The sequence below is a fragment of the Camelus bactrianus genome, chromosome 17 (assembly GCF_048773025.1).
Source record: "Camelus bactrianus isolate YW-2024 breed Bactrian camel chromosome 17, ASM4877302v1, whole genome shotgun sequence".
NCBI classification, from domain to species: domain Eukaryota; kingdom Metazoa; phylum Chordata; class Mammalia; order Artiodactyla; family Camelidae; genus Camelus; species Camelus bactrianus.
In genome coordinates this window covers 235,965-256,039 of record NC_133555.1, presented here as the reverse complement: position 1 = coordinate 256,039, position 20,075 = coordinate 235,965, and the positions used below count along the sequence as shown (strand labels likewise).

The 20,075-nt window shown below is 56.6% G+C and overlaps 1 protein-coding gene across 9 annotated transcripts in view; it reads right to left on the bottom strand.

The window, feature by feature from the left end:
• SLC41A3 (solute carrier family 41 member 3) overlaps positions 1 to 20,075 on the bottom strand; it is a 55,952-nt gene that overhangs the window by 17,475 nt on the left and 18,402 nt on the right. For 6 of the 9 annotated variants that reach the window (XM_074344158.1, XM_074344164.1, XM_074344163.1 and 3 more), the window contains one exon: positions 8,169 to 8,276. The exons of 1 other annotated variant lie outside the window; for it this stretch is intronic. In XM_074344158.1, coding sequence (XP_074200259.1) covers positions 8,169 to 8,276 — 108 coding nt within the window. Of the gene's footprint in view, positions 1 to 8,168; positions 8,362 to 12,833; positions 13,916 to 20,075 lie in introns of those variants that run through there. 2 more of the 9 variants (XM_074344159.1, XM_074344165.1) reach the window with 2 other exon arrangements.

Here is a 20,075-nt window from a genome sequence, read left to right as displayed (position 1 = left end):
AACTACACCCAACCAAAAAGACAAGAGACAAAAACTACTAGAGCTGATAAAAGAATTCTGCAAGGTAGCAGGATACAAGATTAACGTACAAAATCAGTTGTATTTCTTTACACCAACAATGAAACAGCAGGAAAAGGAAGTAAAGAAACAATCCCTTTTAAAATAGCATCCAAAACAATGAAGTACTTAGGAATAAATCTGACCAAGGAGGTGAAAGGCTTATACATGGAGAACTACAAAGCATTGATTAAGGAAGTTAAAGATGACTTAAAGAAATGGAAAGATATCCCATGCTCTTGGAAGAATCAATAGTGTTAAAATGGCCACACTGCCCAAGACAATCTACAGATTTAACGCGATCCCTATCAAATTACCCAGGACGTTTTTCACAGAACTAGATCAAACTATCCTAAAATTTATATGGAATCACAAAAGACCCAGAATTGCCAAAGTAATATTGAAGGAAAAAAACAAAGCTGGAGGAGTAACCCTCCCAGACTTCAGACAGCACTACAGAACTACAGTAATTTAAAAAGCATGGTATTGGCATACAGACATATGGATCAATGGAACAGAATACAGAGCCCAGAAATAAACCCACAGATCTACAGTCAATTAATCTTTGACAAAGGAGGCAAAATTATACAATGGAGAAAAGAGTCTCTTCAGCAAGTGGTGTTGGGAAAACTGGACAGCCGCGTGTAAATCAATGAATTTAGGATACTCCCTCACTCCATACACAAAAATAAACTCAAAATGGCTTAAAGACTTAAATATAAGGCAAAACATGATAAATTTCCTAGAAGAAAACATAGGCAAAACATTCTCTGACATAAATTTTAGCAAAGTTCTCCTCGGGCAGTCTACCCAGGCAACAGAAATAAAAGCAAAAATAAACAAATGGGACCTAATTAAACCTATAGGCTTTTGCACAGCAGAGGAAACCATAAGCAAAACAAAATGACAACCTATGGAATGGGAGAAAATATTTGCAAATGATGCAACTGACAAAGGCTTAATTTCCAGAATATATAAACAGCTCATACAACTTCATAACAAAAAAACAAACAACCCAATCCAAAGATGGGCAGAGGACCTAAATAACCAATTCTCCAATGAAAACATACAAACGGCCAATAAGCACATGAAAAAATGCTCAATATCACTAATTATCAGAGAAATGCAAATCAAAACTACAATGAGGTATCACCTCACACCAGTCAGAATGGCCGTCATTCAAAAGTGCACAAACGACAAATGCTGGAGAGGCTGTGGAGAAAAGGGGACCCTCTGACACTGCTGGTGGGAATGTAGTTTGGTGCAGCCATTATGGAAACAGTATGGAGATTCCTCAAAAATGGACATGTATCTGGAAGGAACTCTAATTTGAAAAGACACCTGTACCCCAGTGTTCACAGCAGCACTATTTACAATAGCCAAGACATGGAAGCAACCTAAATGTCCATCAACAGATGACTGGATAAAGAAGTTGTGGTACCTTTATACAATGGAATACTACTCAGCCATTAAAAAATAAAACAATGCCATTTGCAGCAACATGGAGGGACCTAGAGATCATCATTCTAAGTGAAGCCATAAAGAGAAAGAAAAATACCATATGATATCACTCATATGTGGAATCTAAAAAAAAACCAAAAAAAGAGGACACTAACGAACTCACCTACAAATCAGAAACAGACTCGCAGACATAGTAAACAATCTTATGGTTACAAGGGAAAGGGGGTGGGAAGGGATAAATTTGGGAGTTTGAGATTTGCAAATGTTAGCCACAATGTATAAAAACAGATTTAAAAAAATTTCTTCTGTACAGCACAGGGAGCTATGTTCAGTATCTTGTAATAACCTTTAATGAAAAAGAATATGAAAACGAATATACGTATGTATATGCATGACTGGGACACTGGGCCATACACCAGAAATCGACACATTGTAACTGACTCTACTTCAATGAAAAAAAAAGAGAGAGAAAAGAAAACTACCCCAGTATAATGAAAGCTATATATCAAAAGCCCACAGCTAACATCATAACGATGAAAGACTGAAACTCTTCCTTTAAGATCAGGAAAAACAATGATACCCGCTTTCACCACGTTTAGCGACCTGGTCCTAGGAGTTCTAACCAGAGCAATTAGGCAAGAAAAAGAAAGAAAAGGCACTGCAGTTGGAAAGGAAGAAGTAAAAGGATCTTTGCTCACAGATGACATGATCTTACGCGTAGACAACCCTATAGGTTGCTAAAAACCTGAACTAACAAAGAAATTCATCAAAGTCACAGAACAGAAAATCAACAGCAACGACAAAGGCTCTTTACTAACAATGAACAATCCGAAACAGTTAAAGGATGTTTCCACTTTTATTTACTGTAACATCAAAAAGAATAAAACACTTAGGAATTAACTTAACAAAGAGGGGAAAGACTTGTAGGCTCAAAATGTTGCTGAAAAATTTTAAGACACCACTAAATGGAAAGACACCCTACGCTCATGGATTGGAAGACAATACTGTTAAGACGTCAGTGTTACCAAAAGCAGTCTACAGGTTTAATGAAATCCCCATCAAAACCCAATGGCGAAAATAGAAGAAGTCTGTTTAAAAATTTATATGGAATCTCAAGAAACTCCCATCTTTAAAAAAAGAAGAGAGCTGGAGGAGTCGTACGTCCTGACTCCAAAGCCTATGACGAAGCTACAGCAATCGCACAGCGTGGCTCCGCCACGAAGACACACGCACAGACCTGTGGACTGGAACAGAGACCCCAGAAGTACAGCCTGGCCTGTCTGGTCAAATGACCTTTGACAAGCACACCAGGACCATTCAGTGGGGAAAGGACAGTTTTTTCAACAGATGGGGCTGGGAAATCTGGATAGCCACGTGCAGAAGGATGAAGTTGGACCCTCATCTGATACCATACACAAAAATTAACTCCAAATGGATGAAAGATCTAAACTTAGAGCTCAAACCATAAAGTTCCCAGAGGAAAACCTAGGGGAAAAGCTTATGATGCTGGTCTGGTGATAACTTCTTGGACTACACTCCACAAGCACGGGTAACAAAGTGGAAGCAGATGAACTGCACTGCGTCAGACTTAAGCCTTTGTGCCTCAAGGACACAGGCCACAGAGCGAAAAGAAAACCCGCAGAACGGGAGGAAACACTGGCGAAGCGCCCGCCCCACGAGGGCTAAGCGCCCGGGGCCATCGAGAACCCCCACGGCTCAGCACCCAGCAGACCAACGGCCCGGCGAGCACTGCGCAGGGGGTGTGAGCAGACACCGCTCCCAGGGAGTCAGGAACGGCAAAGAGCCCGTGAAGGATGTCAGGGGAAGACAAGCCAGCACCGCAGCGAAGCACCGCCTCGCATCCCTGGGGCGGCTGCTCTCAGGAAACAGGAAGTCGCAAGCGCTGAGGAGAGTGTGGAGCAGTCGGAGCCAGCACACTGCTGACGGGGATGTGAAATGCTGCGGCCGCTGTGTGACGCAGCGCAGAGCCGCCTCGAAAACTAAACACAGAAGCACCACAGGATCCAGCCACTCCACTTCTGAGTGTGCACCCCGAAGTCTCAAAGAGGTACCCATACACCCGTGTTCACAGAAGCATGTCCAAAAGGTGGGTGCAGCCAGACGTCCACTGACGGATGAGCACATAAAGAACACTCTGCCTCCACACGCAGTGGGCCGTCTTCATACGGGGGGGGGGGGGACATCGTGACACCTGCTGCAACATGGATGCACACTGAGTGCAACGGGCCAGTCACAGAGAGACAAAGACCGTGTGACTCCACTGACACGAGGCCCGGGGGTCAAAGACAGAACGCAGAACAGGGGTTACAGCTCGGGAGGACAGAAGAGCTCTGGAGACGGTGGAGACAGCGACAGCGTGACTGTACTTAATGCCACCGAACTGCACGCTTAAAAATGTTTACTGAGATGGTAAAATGCACGTTACGTGTATTTTACTAAAACTAAAGTATTTTAAATGGCTCTGTTAGCGGGATGAAAAGCCAAGGCACAGAATGGGAGGAATGTCTGCAAACCATGTATCCAACCAAAGGCTTATATATAAAATTTGTAAAGAACGCTCAAAACGCAAGAGCAAGAAAAGTAACGTAGTTAGAAAACGGGAGAAGGTATGACTAGTCGCGTCACTAAAAAGGACGTGAATGGCAAATACGCTCGTGGAGATTGCTTGTCACTAGGGAAATGCAAATCAAGGCTGAGATGAGATACCACCGCATACCCGTTAAAGCAGTTAAAATAAAAACCAGACAATACCACGTACTGGTGAGAACGCAGCCAAACTGAAGAGCTCAAAAGCTGCTGGTGAGAATTTACAAAATTTTCTGGCAGTTTCTTTAAAAACTAAGCACTACTGTACCACCAGCCATCTCACTCCTGGAAATTCCGGGAAATGACAGCTGACTGTACGCGGGAGCTGCACACGACGTCCACACGAGATCCGTCGGCACCAGCAGCACCGCAAACGGCAAGTCGCCCTCCGGGCGCTGGCGGTCCGACACCACGGAACATGCCCAGCCAAACACGGAGCTACGGAGCTGCGGGACACGCGGGCGGGTCCCAAGGGCGTGCTGAGCAGAGGGAGCTGACCCGCCGGCACACGGGAGGATAGTTCACGCAGCTCTCTGGACAGGGCAGGACTCACAGGTGGACAGCACAGCCGGGGCTGCCGTTCTGTTCATCCACAGTTCCTTCAAAACCAAAAGCAGGAAGAACCCCACAGAGGCTGCGCCTGTACCGGGGTCTCTGGCACACATTTCTTTAGGATAAACCACTAGGAACAGAATTCCTGGGGTGGAGCATGTACACATCTTCAGGGGTTTGCATACGGCCCTGACAGACGGCACCAGGAGCGCTGAGAAGTCCCGCGCCCACCCCTTTCCAGCAGTGGACATGCAGGTTCACGGGCGTCCGCCCTTCAGTTCAGACACGCGGTAAAAGTGCACTGGAAAATGAAATCCACTGATGGCTCGTGTGACTGAGGGGGTGTTCTGCGCTGGCTTACCGCCTCTGTTCACGTAGAAAGGCTTGTCTTCACACGCCCGCGAAAGAGCTGCTTCGATCCTGGAGGCTGCAGATGCTGTTAGTTTCACGTATCGTAGCTTCCCTTGGTGGGCGTTCCCCCTTCGAGTCTGTGCGAGGAGACTGTTCCGGCAGAACTGTGTTCCCCACAGTGTGAAGCCCTACCCCCAGCTCCCCAGGAAGTGACTGTACTTGGAGAATGGGTGGTCGCAGATGTACTGAGCGGGGGCGGGGCCAAAGCCAGCAGGACCCTGCTCTCTCAGGCAGGCAGCTCGGATGCGTGTCGTGCAGGGTGAGCCCCACGCGCAGGTCAAGTCAGAGGCTGCGTGACTCGTCTCCAAGCCACAGACCCCAGAGACGCCAGCAAACCCCCTGTGGCTGGGGGGCCTGGAGCAGATCCGGCAGAAGCCAGCCCGGCCACACCCTGATCACCGACACCGCCCAGAACTGACACAGCACGTCTCCGGGGCTGAAGCCCCTCAGGTGGCCGGGTGTGTCAAAGACAACAAGTTATCACACAGCCTCCACCTGAGCTGAGACACCGCCACCGTCTTCCCTTTGTAGATTTGGTACTTAAAAAGCGTTTCTTATTGCCAGATTCTAAAAACACAGGTGCATTTTCTGGTACCATGCTTTATTTTAAATTCTTCGATCTATCCAAAGTATGTATTTATGTATGACGTAAAATAAAAATTACTTCTAAAGAATTAGCCAAGTATCTTAGCATCATTAATTAATAATTCATCCTCTTTTCACTGATTCAAAGTGCCAGCGTTATCACACAGTAGATTACATTTGTATAAATCTGAGCTTATTTCTGGATGCTCTGTTTGGTTCTATGATGTATCAGTGAAGACTGGTTACAAAAGATTTTAATGGCATAGTTTGTATTACGTTCCAAAATCTGGAAATCAAATCTCACCATTAGCCCTCTTTCCCTCTTTCCTACCGGTATTTTCTTGGTTGTCCAAATAACCAAGATAAACGTTACAATAATATTGTCGAATGCTCCCCCACATCTATTGGCATGCTGGTATTAACTGCATTACTTTTATAAACCAGAGCAAGGAGAACGGACCACACTGACTCTCCCCCCCCAGGAACTCTGTGACTCTCTCCAAATTTCTGTTTCACTTGGTAGAGTTCTGTCATTTTATTTGTGTAGGCCCTGCATAGATCTTTCTGAGGCTTCACTCTGAAGAGGTTTTAAATCTTTTTTTTTCTTTTTTAATGGAGGTACTGGGGATTGAACCCAGGACCTTGTGCATGCTAAGCACACACTCTACCTCTGAGCTCTACCTGCCTGAAGAGGTTTTAAAATTGGCTAATAGTTGGAAAGATACCGCTCTTCAATTTTTTCAGTTCAATTTTACAGCCGTCGTTCGTAAGGACTGTTCTTAGTGTGCTGGAGGCACGCGGTTACGTCTATGTGTGTCGATGTCTATTTCAAACTTCATCTGGATATTTCGAAACCAGGTCACTTTACTGAGATTATTCATGTTACAGGTTTTCTATTGATCTGTTTGCAGTTTTTCAAGAAGACAAGCGTAACAGTAGGAAATCAGCTTCTCCCCTCCTTTCTTACCTAAGGCTCTCGTTTCCTTTTCTTGGCGTCTGACACCAGCTGAGGCAGCCAGGACGGCACAAAGTTCAAGCTGCACTGAGTCTGAGTATTTCTAAACCACAAATGGGCGTGGAAGGCTGGGGCCCCAGGGCTTGCTGGGCGGAGTCGCGGGGGACAGCCGTCCTCGTCTCAGCGGGGGTGGCGGTTGCGAGTGGAGATGCCTGCCAAAAGCCCGAGCTGTGCACGTGAAACCCTTGAGTTTCTGCTGCGTTGATTTACGCGTCGCTGCAGTGCTAGGTGTTGGACGCCTTTAAAGGCTCGGTCATGATGAGAGGAGCTGGTGGCTACCCTAGTCGTTGCCTTTCCCTCCACATTTTGCACATTTTAAAAGAATTACAACGTTGAGACACAACAGTTGCACAGACGTGTTTAACATGCAGCTAAGCATTATGAATAAAAACGTAAGGTAATGCCGCCATGGCAGAGCTTACCAGAAACATCTTTCCCCTCACTCACCAACTTAACCACACTCGTGTGTGTGCGTGCGAGCATGTGCGTCATGCTGAAAACCTCCCAATGGCCAGGAGGCTCTGCAGGCCCTGGCCCCGCCGGCCCACCCCTCCCACTGCTACAGCCCACGATCACAGATCCCAGGGTGTGAAACCACACCCGCGTGTCGTCTCTGGAGGCCGGGAGCCCACAGTGGGCCCTCTGGTGCCTCCAGGGCTCTGGGCAGCCTCCGTTCTTCACTGTCTCCGGCAGGTCGAGACTCATCTCTGGACCCACAGCCCTTCTTCCACCTTCAAAGCCAGCGGCACCCTCTCTCCCAGGACCTGCTTCCTTCACAGGCTCCGTCCTCTGCCTGGACGTCCCCCTGCCTCTCTCTCCGTGGACCCTTCTGACAACACGGCCCTGCTGGATAACCCAGACAGTCTCCTGTGTCGAGGTCCTTGATTAATCTCACATGCAGAGACTTTCTCCCCACAAGGGAGCATTCACAGTCTTCACGGGTTAGAACATGGACATCTTTGGGGGCTGCTGTTCAGCCGACCATCCCTCACCTCGCTCCAGCTCGGCTCCTCGGAGCCCCCGCCAGGCCCTCGGCACCCGCCTGCATGGCCTCCTCCCGGTGCCGTGCACACAGCACCCCCAGTGTTCTCGCAGAGACGGGAGACACCTCTTGGCATGACAGAGGGGAGGGTTTACAGCCCCTGACAGCGGGAACCTGGCAGTCAGGGAGCCCAGAGTAAGACCCCGCCGGCAACAGGAATTCAAGGAACCGGGGGGGACAGACGCCCCCACGGGGTTGCTGACACCATGGAACATCTCCTTCCTCTGGAATTCTCCACCAAGCCTGTGTTCTCAGCACCACTTCTGGCTCACGTGTGGAGCGGGGCTCAGCCCCGGGTGCCGGGGTGCAGCACAGACTAGGGTGCCCAGGACGCAGAGCAACAGGATGCCAGCAGGGAGGGGGGCCCGGCAGAGCCTCCCGACGGAGCACGGCCCCACGACCCCACCGCCCCCGGGCTACCGGGGAGGCCCCACTCACCGCCGTGGAGAGCCGCGACGCCAGCGTCATCTCCAGGTTGCCCTTCAGGCCCACCAAGGGCGGCACCAGCGTCAGCAAGTCTTTTACCTCCACGAACACGGGCCAGTCCTGCAGGGAGGGGTCGGGGGTCAGTCCGAGCACACGGGCTGCACATTCGGGAATTTCTTGAGAAGCTTCAGCAAATTCCCGCTCCCTGTGAACGAGTAAGACTAGGCAGTTTCTTAAATGGCTTTAAACTAAACACGAAGTAACGATGAAGCTGAGAAACCTTCCTAATGGTGCTCAGTGGACCGCCGCCAGGAGAGCCCCCTTCTTCCTGGGCAGCAGAAAACTGGGGGCGGGGCTGCTCCCTGGGGCCAGCCGGCAGGGCCCAGCTGGCAAACCTGCCCGTGCGGTGTGCACACGTTTGGGGGAACAGGAGCAAGTCACCAGTGCCACGGCTGGCCGGGGGCAGGGGGTCTCGAGGACCGGGGAGCGGAGCAGCCCAGGATGTATGTAGGGGACCTGCAGCCACGGGTCGGCCAGGTCTCTGACCTCAGCCAAGGTTCTCTCCGGGGCCTCTTCCTCCTCTACCTTTTCCACAAAGCTGTGAGATTCAGAACCCACACCCAGCACGGCGGGATGAGTCTGCCGCCTCCTCGAAATCCAGAAGGAACTCTGTCATTAGGTGAGGAGGGGCTGCCTCCGTCCACTCCCCTCTGAGCCCCGCACAGGCCCCTCCAGCCTGAAGGCCCTTCCCACCCGCTCTGCCCACTGACACAGAGACCAGCAACCCACCGGCCCCTCCCTCCGCCTCCCCGAGCAGCAGGCAGCTAGCTCCCCTCCTCCTGGCCCCCCGCCTCTGGCTGGGCCCCCGTCCGTCCTTGCCCGCGGCCCCAGCGACACCCCAGCTCGGCCCGTGCTGCGGCGTCTCCCACGCAGGAGCCCCTCCACGGCTTCCAGGGGCCCTGCTGACCTCTAACTGTCCCATCTCGGCCTCAGCAAGGCCTCCTCGTCTTCCTCCTGCACTTCTACACGTTGTAAATTCAATTTGTGGGATTTATCTCCTTTCTCCAGGTGGGAAGGCTACGAAGGTCTGACAGCCATCTCTGACTCTTCAGAACGGGCCGGGAGTCTCGACGCCACACCGGCCTCTCTCTCCACAACAGCCCCCAGCCTGCAGGACCGAACCCCACCACCATCCACTTTTCCCAGGAAAGCTCGGGTCAACCTTCCTCAAAATTCCGTCTCCACGTAGAGAGTGTCCCTGTTCCTGGACAGGCAGAGCCAAACCAAGGGGTAGGTCAGGCCGCCCCCTGCCACCTGCTGCCCGACCCTCCCAGGACTCAGCCATCCACTCAAACCTGCTTCTGCTGGTGGTGACCCAAGGTCAGGAGACTGGAGAGTGGGCCCCCTGCCCTCTGGACCCCGACTCGCCCTTCTCTCCAGGTCCTCCCCTTCCAAGGCCGCATCACCCTCCCCTTACCCCACAGACCGTCGGCAAGCACGGAGTCAGGGTGGGGCGGAGACTCTGCAGACAGCGGTCCTGTCCTCCTGCGAGGAGTTGGCCAAGGACGGCTGAGAAACCGCAAGGGGCTGTTCTGAGACAAAACCAGCATGTGTGCACAGAAGCCAGAGGACACAAGACCGTGAGCCTAGCGGATGACCCAGGCTGAGCCATCTGACCGGCAGCCTTCTCCAGGGAGACCCTGAACGGGTCGGGTTTCTGTGGCCCCCAGGGCACCCTGACAGCACTGGGCTCCATGTCCCTGGCTCGATCTGCCTTCTGGGCGTGACATCTGCACCCAGCTGCCAACACCCTGGATGCCCCCAGGCCCCCTGACCCAGGACTCCAAGCTGACCTGATCGCACACACCCCTTGTCCTGCCCCGATTCCGGGCATCCTTCCTGCTCTGCCAGCCAGGACTTACTCCCCACCCAGCACATCCTGACTGTCTTGAACTCCACCAGGCCCTCTCCGGCAACACCCAAACGGCGCCCACGCCAGGTGGTGGGGCAGCTGGACTTAGTTAGAGGGATGGTCTGCACCTGGGGGATCTGAGTCACGGCTACAGACTCCAGCTCCCCGCAACCCCCACCAGCCACCACTGAACAGCGCCTCCGGGCCGCCTCCAACCCCACTGCGGGCGCTGAGTCCAGTTACACAGATAGGATCACGTCACACAGTCCTCCACTGCCATCCCACTCCTGGGGTGGACCCACAGGTGTGGTCCTCACGTTCCCACGTCCCCAAACACACACAAGAACGCTGGTCGTGCAGGGGAGCAGGGGAGGGGTGGGTGGGCGCCGCATGCACGTATCCCGACAGCTCAGTGCGCCCACCGGCTATGCGGTTTTCTCCGTGCCGGGGCTGGACTCTGGTGACACAAACACGTTTGCTTTAGAACAAGGAACAAGAACAAAATCGATGGCCCTTGGCACTCAGTGCCCGGCCACCCGCCCTGGCCTGGCCCCTCAAACGCTCTCCTCCATCCGTGAGTCGGCACACACTGACCCCTTTGCGGGAGCTGCTACGTCACCCGAGCCTGGCAAAGCGCCCCTAGCTCTGGGAGTCCCCGACCTGCCGCCCGCTCCGCCCATGGGGCGCCCAGACGACCACCAGGAACGAACACCAGGAAGGTCTGTTTCTGCTCAGAATTTAACCAAATGCGCTGAACAAATGGAGGTACCGGGTGACAAGTGGCTCTGTCTACTGCAACACGCGGCTCAGCTGCTCCCAGGCAGCCAGCCCGTCCGTTCAGCCCCGAAGGAGGAAGAGCAGCCACACTGCCCCCGGCGCACACGTGTGCAAGGACACCCCGGAAGGTCTGGAGGACACGCGTGACCCCGAAGTGAAAGAGACGGAGGCTGAGGCTGGGGTCAGAGAGGGCTCAGCCTCACCGCGGTACTCGTTTCATAAAAAGATGTTTGCACCGCATCCGTGTGCCTGGAAAATAATTTTCTGAAGATGCCAAATTGATGCTGTGGCCAACTACAGACTAAACTCAGAACCCAAACAGAGGCTCCTGGCCCCAAACAGAGTGGGTGAAACCAGCACCCAGCCAGTCACAGGCCCGCCGGGGATGGCCTGGGGGGACAGCCCAGGGGCACGCCTGTCGGGCCAGGCGGCCAGCCCCCGTGGGCTCGAAGCTCTGGGCAGGCACTGGCCTGGGCACCACGGGCGGAAGCCACTCACCCGGGATGCAGGGCTGCCCTGTGGGCTGGTGTTGGCAAGGCTGCCTCCTGCACTGCTGAGCGGGGTGAGCAGAGAGCTGGGGTGCACCCTTGGGAGACCAGCGAAGCAAGCACCACGTCTGCAAAGTGGGGAGAAGCGAAGGGCTGGGACGTCCAGAGCAGTTCTGACCTCCCAGCTGCCGGACCTCCTGAGGCAGACAGCGCCCCCTCCACTGTGCGCTCCGGGCCAGGCGCCCAATGGCACCTGAACTTGGAGGTCAGGAAGGGCCTTCCGCCCTCCAGCGGGGCTTCCTCCCGGACCAGCCCTGGGGCACCTCTGTCGACAGTCAGGCACCACCCCCCCGCCCCCTTTCCCTACCCCAGCGACCCACCGAGTCCTCTGGACTCTGCCAAGCTCTCAGTGGCCTGAGAAATGCCCTCCCGGGCTCCAGGAAGAGGCAGGGCATCTCCTGAGCTCGGGTCTGTGGTCCTGTTACAAGGGGTGGTGGGTGGGCGGCCCAGGGACACACAAGGGGGTGGACGGACTCCGAGCCTCTCTCCATGTGCGGTCCCACGGGGGCAGCCGGGAGACTCGGGGCAGACTCTCCACAGTGCCCACAGGTGACCGGTGGCAGACCCTGGAGCAACTCCAGGGTGAGGCAGGAGACGGGAGCCCAGGTCCTGAGCACACAGCCCAGTAGGGTGAGCGTCCCACCCACTGGGTGGTGCGGGCCACCTGGAGGCACCATGAGCCTTGTCCAAGACTGGGGCCTTGGGTGGGCACTGGCTGCCCCCTCCAGCTCGGATGCAGTGCCCAGGAATGCCGGGCGGCGACTGGGAGGGACGTGTCACCTGCACGGGGACGCAGGGCACTGGGGGACACTGTCTGGACATCCCCACGGGCTGACAATGAACTTAAATTTAACTTCACAGATTAGAGAGCAATGCTGTGACCCCACCCACGTACAGTTTCCATGATCCTGACACGAGCCAGGGCTGAGAAATTACAGGTGCACCCCCACCCCAGTTCTCATGAATATGCTCCAGTTTTTCCAGAATAACACATGAGCTCCCTTAAGTGACCCAAATGAGGCTCCCAGAGCCAACCCAAGGCAGAAGCCGATCCCGGGCCTTCCGGCAAATGCCTCTCCCAACGAAGACCCTTGTCCAGACTCAGGACCCTGTCCCTCCAAAAGATCCCAGGAGATCCCGGGCTTGTCACCCTTGGGCCACCCACCCCACAACCTCACAACCCTGCCTCGCTCACAGGTAGGGAATGGAGGAGGGGACGCCGAATTGGCTCGGGAGGGAGGCAACGCAGAGCAGGACTCAGCGGTCCAGGCCCTGCCCTGTGAATCTGTGTCTGCCGGAGGGAAACGTTGTGAGCTCCCAGGCTGACTGCTCATGCAGGCTGACTGCTGGAGCATCTGAGAGTCTCAGACGCTGAGGTCCCTGGGACCTCAACACCAGTGAGCCTGGGGCTGGCTGCCACCCCCGGGGCCCAGTTCGCACCTGGACGGCATTCATCACGAGGCCGGCAGTCACCATGCCCAGGCCGGACAGCAGCACCGGCACCACGATCTGGCCCGTGATGGTGATGAAGGTCTCGGGGAAGACCCCATGGGGGGACCGCGTGAGCTCACAGCTGAAGCCTCGCAGCTTCCCGCCCTGGAAGCGGAACTCCAGATTCAGCTGGGTGACCACCATGACCAGGCCGTGGCCACGTCCCCAGGGGCCAGACAACTGAGCCCGCGGTGTCCCCGTGCCGTCCTCCGTCCGCACCAGGGCTCGTTTCTGCGAGAGTCCACACAGCAGAGCCGCCAAGAGCCCCTGGGCCGAGGGCCAGAGCGTGCGAGTGAGGAACAAAGGCCGGTGTGACGCAGCCTCACTCGGGGACCTGGCGCGTCCACTCCCCACAGATCAGGTTCTCCTTGGACAGTGGCTGTGCACCCGCCAGGACCTCCCTCGGGGGCCTCCCACAAGGAGGCTCCCTGTTCCTCGGCACGACCTTGACAGCATCCAGCCGCCCGGCCTGAGCCAGTGTGGGCCAGACCAGAGAGACGGAGCCACGTGAGGCCTGGCCTTGGCGAGGGCCACGCAGAGGCTGGCTGGTCCCTGCACTGCCTCTGCCTCTGAGGGACCTGCCCTCGGGCCGGGTCTGCAGCTCCTGAGGGCTCTATGCCTCAAGGTCAAGAGGCCTGCAGGCCCCCAAGAAAGAAGCCACACCCTGGGGTCCCTCGAGCGCGTGTCCAGGGGCTCACCGCCACAGGAAACAGCTGTGTTCACAGGAGGAGTGCAGCCTGCTCTCTCTTGGGACAGAAGACCTGTCAGGCGCTTCCCAGGGGCCCCGGCTCGTCCTGACGGAGGTGAGACCCGCCCCAAGGAGAAGGGGCCCTGATGTGGAATGAATGAGTATGTCTGCCGTGAACCCACGGGTATCAGGGACGGTGTCCGGGCCTGAGGTCAGGCTGAGCAGGGCCACAGCCAACAAGAGCCCCGTGCTGAGAGCTGGACACTCACTCACCCTCCTGGGCACCTCGGCTGGAGTGTCCACCCCTCGGCGTGGGGCTCCATCCTCGCCACTCTGGATCCCACTGACCTCCCGAGCCCACACCCACCCTCCAACCCCAGCCAGACTCTGATAACCATTTCCCTGCAGTTTGGATATTCCTCTCACTGCGTCCCTCCTCCCACCATGCGTTTCCTCACTCGTCCCACCAGTGTTTCTGAGCCCCTCCCAGGAGCCGGACAGAATGAGTTTACTGCCCAGTGTGGCCAGGGCTTTGTCGGCCCCTCGTCTGAGAGGAGAGGCTGCCCGTCCGGCTCTGGGCCCAGCCACCCTGTCCAGGAGCGGCCACATGTGCCCCAGCGCGGCCCCGGGGCAGCCGTCCTCTCAGCGAGTGGACCATCCCAGGCCGTGTGTCCCCTCAGCGGAGGCTGTAGCCAGTGGATGACCATCTTCACCGGGCTGTACCCGAACTGCAGATTCATGATCTAACTGATGTCAGGCCTCGAACAAGCCCAAGTCGGGTGTGGTTTCCTACAGTAAAGAGGGGCCGTTTGCAGCTAACCAGCAAACCCCAGCCCAGATCCTCCCCTGGCTCTCACGACACGTGCACCCTGACCAGGACGGGCGAGGACCGCAGACCCACCCGCCCTCCACGACCATTTCTGCAGATCCCTCCCCAACCACATCACCCCCTCTCAATCTGCTGACCCCAGACCTCTCCAGCTCATGGACATGGCCCTCCCCCCCTCCTAGCCCACCTGACCCCAGGCAACACACGCTCTGCACACAGCGTCTCAGGGCACCCCAGCTGCATGCGCACCCAGACATCCTCAAGGGCCGTGCATGTGTCACCCAAGGGAGTTCAGGTTCTGAGGCCAAGCATTTAAACCCCAGGAGCCCCACAGCACTTCTCTGAACCTCTCACGACTGCCTGCCTGCAGCGAGGCCCTCCTGAGAACTGGGTCCCAGTCTGCAGAGCTGGGGAAGAAACTCGTTCATTTACTCCACAGTAGGGCTGGTCCCAGCCGGTCAGCAGAACAGACACACGTGGAGCTTCCTGGGAAGCGCAGTTGTGCCTGTTGACAAGGAGGGGCCCCCACACGCAGTGTCCGCAGGATGGATGGTCCACCCTGTGCTGCTCGTGGCCGTGACGTGCAGACGTGTCCCACCCCCCCCCCACCAGCCTCTCCAGACACCCCGAGACGTTCACCAGGAAGCACAGCCCCCGGTTCTGCAAATGAGAAACCGAAGGCCCTGAGAGGGTTTGCCCAAGATCACACCAAGTAAGCGTCAGAGGCTCCTGACCCCAGCGCGGCCACCCGCCGGTGTCCACTCCCTGCCACCTGTCTGCAGCTGCCCACCCTCCCTGTTTAGGGTCAGTTTGTTCACACAAGAGTCCAAACCAGTAGGAGGCCGAGAAAAATGGCATGTTTCTAGGAAAAGTGTGGCAGAAGCTCACAGGTCTAAGGGGGCTAGTTCAAGACAGAGCCCTGTTCCACTGCCCACTCTGCAACAGGCCGCTCGCCTCCCAAGGCCCCCTCCCGGCAAGCTGTCGCTTCCTCTGGCTTCAGCACGTCCTGTGATCTCTCCACAGTCCTGAGTGTGGTCAAGCGTCGTAACACAATGTGTCACCACACACCGCGGGTCCCTGAACTGAGCCCATCAGCACAGAAGACGCGGAAGTTACCACCATTCGCGTGATCACGCCGAGGAAGAGGCTTCTAACTAGGCAGCTTATAAACCGTTACAGAATTGTTTCTCATTTTTGTTTAAACGACAACGAGCACACACACACACGTGCAGCACCCAGATGCTGAAAGCAGGCGGCTCTGGGTGGTGGGGTTAGAAGTGGCCTTTATTTCATAACTCTCTGCATATTCCATCGTGAATACTTGCTTTTATAACAAAAATAAACTGTCACCAAAAATAAATGCAAGATGCCACTGCGCAGGAAAGATGACTTTCCCAAGTGACTTGAGGACAAAACATGTCAACACAGCTTACTGGGTCACAATCCAGGAAATCAAGGCCGTGATTTTACAAGAGTTCAGTAGCACAAAGTATCTCAAAGGGCTCGTTCTAGATGCCAGGGCTGCCCTGGGCCGCGGGAGGGATCTGGCTCAGTGTCAGGTGGTTTCTGGGTGACCTTGAACCTCCCCAGGCCCCCCCAACAGCTCAGGACACGCTGAGCCTTGGGGGGCACAGCTCGACAGGGTGGAGTCCTTCCCAGGCCCCCACACAGCTCGCCGGCAGGAGGGGCGGCCTCCGCGCCCTCAGTCCCTGCCAGGTGCCACAGCCCCAGATGAGGTGACCCACCCCACACCGTGGCCCCAGGGAGCCCCTTGGGGTCACCTGGTGGAGCGCGGAGGGGTCTGGACACACTGGGTATCGCAGTGGGGCTCGTGGACGCCCCGGTAAAGGACCCGACCCACCCGACCGTCAACACAAGTGCCCAGCCTGCAGAGGCACTTCGGCGCCGGACGCCGGGGGTCTGTCCTCTTACAGACGCCTGTACCGCTGCCCAAGACAAGTCCCTTTTAGGGTTAGGGACCCCGAGAACTCCTGCCTCCAGACACTGAGAATACACAGCGAGGCCACAGATGTCTCCGCCGGCACACGGTCTCCGGACCCTCCCCATTCCACTCCTCAGGAAGGTTCAGGACGTCAGCCATGCCCTGAACTGACGGGGTCCTCAGACAACTCCTATTTAAGTTACTGGGGGCAAGTAGATCCCCCTAACCCCGGGTGTCACCGTTGCCACAGGCAGTAGAGGGTGTGGATTCGTGTCCCCTGGGGCAGGCTCTCCTGCACCCACACAGGCCTCTCATCACCTGTACTGGCCACAGAGGGGACCCCTGCACGCCCTCCCCCCGACGGGGGCCTACTCCCTGCCTGGGCAGCTCCCACCCACCACGGGAAGTCCCGGTGCCACCAGGCTTCAGGCTGGAGTCAGGCATCCAGGGTGAGTGAGGTGGAGGTATGTGGCGGGGGAGCAGGGCCTGGGCTGCCCCCATACAAGCCCCACCCTGAGCCCGGGGCCAAGAAGCCCTTCCTGCAGTGGGGACGGCGCCTCCTCCCGCCTGGGTAACGGGCTCTATTCCCTCCGGAGAAACCAGGGCCCCTCCCCTCTGAGACCACGCAGTGTCCCAACCCCACGGGCTCACTCCGGGACCAGCGCGCCCCTGGGGGCCCGGTGGGGTGAACAGAGTCCTCTCCTGGTTCAAGGACGTGCGAGTGTCAACTCTCCAGTGTGGGGCTTTGTGCGCCCGGCCACCCCCACAACCCTGGGCGGGGATCACCCCTCACCCAGGGTGATGGAGGAGGTGATGGCGACAGGCTGGCCCACCCCCTGCGTCGCCCAGTCCGGCTAACCAGGATCCCTTCCCTCTCGGTCCCCTCCCTTGTTTCTGCTCTCCAGCTGCCACCCAGGCCTGACCCCTGCTGGACCTCCCCCTCCTCCTCCTCCCCCACCCACCCACGCGGGGCCCGGGGCCTCCGACCCTCTGCAGACCCGCAGTGTCTGTGACCACCCGCCTGAACTCCTGCTGAGCGCAGCCTCACGCCCGAGGGGCGCTCTCCCTCCCTGTGAGCGCGGCCCGCGGGCTGTGCAGGGGCCGGGCGTTGCATCAGGGGCGGCTTCTGCTGCCAAGGAGGATGCGGGCTCGGAGCCTTAGAAGAAAGGGGATTGATCCAACCGCATAAAAAATACATGCCCAGCAAAAACCACCAAAAGCAAACTCAAAAGGTGAATAGGAAAACGCACAACCCACGTCACAACGGAAGGGCCAGTTCCCCTAACGTACGAAGAGCCCCTAGGTATCGACAAGAAAGGGGATGACCTCTCCACAGAAATGCGGGCAAAGGACGTAACAGAAACACCCAGACACTCGCCCTCACTCACTCCTGCTAGGAAAGGCAGAGCCCACTCCCGAGGTCACGGCAGGGCCCCAGCGATGGCCCCTGGGGCTCCCGGCCTCTGACCCTCAACCCTCCTCCTGAGCTGAGCCCAGCAGCCTGCGAGGATGCTGCCCCTGCGACCGTCCCGCTGTCAGGCCCGCGCCTTCCCCACCCTACGCGTGGATGAATCCGCAGCAGCTGAGCCCACAGGGAAAGGCCTCCGTCCACAAACGCTGGGAGGCGACTCCTGCTCACGCTGTGAGGGAGCTGGGGCCAAGGCCACAGCCTCCTGAGGCCTGGAGCCAACACCCAGTGGCGCGGACCCCGGCCCACAGCACCACGGAGCTCTAAGCCCTAAGCTCCGGGGTGACCAGGTCCCCGGTGTCAGACGAGATGCAGAGGAAGACCAGAGATGCTGAAATGAACTGCGTGGAGGGAGCCGGAAGCAGGCCTGAGTCTATCCGTCACGGACGCCTGTGCCCTCGGACCCAGCCACTCACTCCGTCCCTCAGCAGGCGAGGGACGTGGCGGTGTTAGCGATGCTGCTTTAAGTTGTCAAGGACTGACTGTGCCCTCCACACTGAAGCCCTGACCCCCGGCGCCTCAGAATGTGGCTGTGTCTGGAGGTAAGGTCTTTAAAGAAGTCACGCGGTGGCCTACATCCCAGAGGACCTAAAAGAGGAGACTAAGACAACGGTGCAAGTGGGACAGCCACGTAAGGACACGGAGAGGGCGGTGGCCGACACAGCCAGGCGCGGGGCCCGCCCACATCCTGACCTCGGACACCCAGCCGCCAGGACTGGAGAAATTCATGCCTGCTGTTCCGGCCATCCCACCTGGGTTACTTTGTTAACAGCTGCTCGAGCAAACGAATACAGGAGTAAAACTTGAAAGTACACCAGAGGAGGTGGTTAAACGAACTCTGGTATGTCTGCCCAATGGGATACTGACAGCCGTTAAAGAAAAGGCAGCTCTCGACACATTTATAAAGAATAATTGCTGAGATACACTGTGAAGTGAAAAAGCAAAGCACACAACAGTTTGCGCCATCACGTAGGTAAGAGGGTAAGAGAAACACATTTTGGACAAGTGAATACAGATAAGCGCACGCGGTGGGGACAACCTCACCAGCCGAGCGGAGCAGCAGAGCCCAGGGCGGGCCCCGTACACATGGGGACCTTTCCAAAACTGGGGCACCTGAATGCTTTATTTCTCCAGAAAAAAAATTCAATTAAAAAAAAAGCGCAGCCTCTACGCTCAGGGAGCCTCACCTGACCGAGGAGGGGAAGCACCGTCAGCGGGAAGCGAGATGCTGGTGGGGGAGTCTCAGAACGGGCTCCGGACAACATGGGAGCCTCCCCGGGTTGGTGGGAAGGAACGTGGGGGACGGGCGGCCTAGGTGAGGCCGAGGAGCTGCAGGCCCCTTTCCCCACCCAGGGCCCGCCCGCGGACCGCGAGCCAGCCATGGCCACTCCGTCCTCAACTGGTGTTTGGTCTCAACATGGGACGTGCCCCAAGTCGTGCCAGTGAGAAGCTGGGGCTCTCCGAGAAGCCTCCCTGTGCTGGAGGAGGGGCCAGAACACAGGCTGCCCTTCCCCCAGCACCTGGCGTGTCTCCGCGTCGAAGCTGGCCCTAGAGGCTGCCTCGGCCGGGACGCGGGAAGACCCCGGCCTCAGAGCATCTCTGGCTGGTGACCAGAACACTTTCCAGCCCCAGAGTCATCCCTCCTGGAAATCTCGTTTGGCAGATGTCACGGTCCCTTCCTGCTTAGCCCACCACAGGGTGGGCTTCCCAGTACTCACGGCTGAAGCCATCCTAATTGAGTCAACACCGGGAGAGTCAGGACATGTGATGCCGGTTCCAGGAGTTTGGGTTTTGTCCCACAGGCCCGGGAGAAATGCGCCGAGATTAGAAGGCCTGGGAGAGTGGCTCCCGGATGCGCCTGGGCTGTGCCACCGCCCCCAGGTAGGCGAGCGACAATTCAACAGCAAGTGAAAGCACTGGACCTGACGTTTCCAATCTGTATCTTTCTAAGTTGCAATTAGCGTAGGAGCTCAGCCCAGCCCAGCCCCTGACGGAATGTCCACAAGAACAAGGACCCAGCAGCGGCCCCTGTGGTGCAGTGCAGCACCCGCCCCGCCCCATGGGCAGCTCTGCCTTTTGCTCCAGCATGCAGAGGAGACACCAGGAGAGAAGGTAAGACCCAAACCCAGCTGGCTTTAATCTGGAGTCCTAGGGGCACATATACGTGCGTGTGTGTAAACACACGTACGTATCCATACATATGTACAAATCAACACGCATCTAAACATACACACGTATTTGCTCTACATACGTGTCTGTGTGCC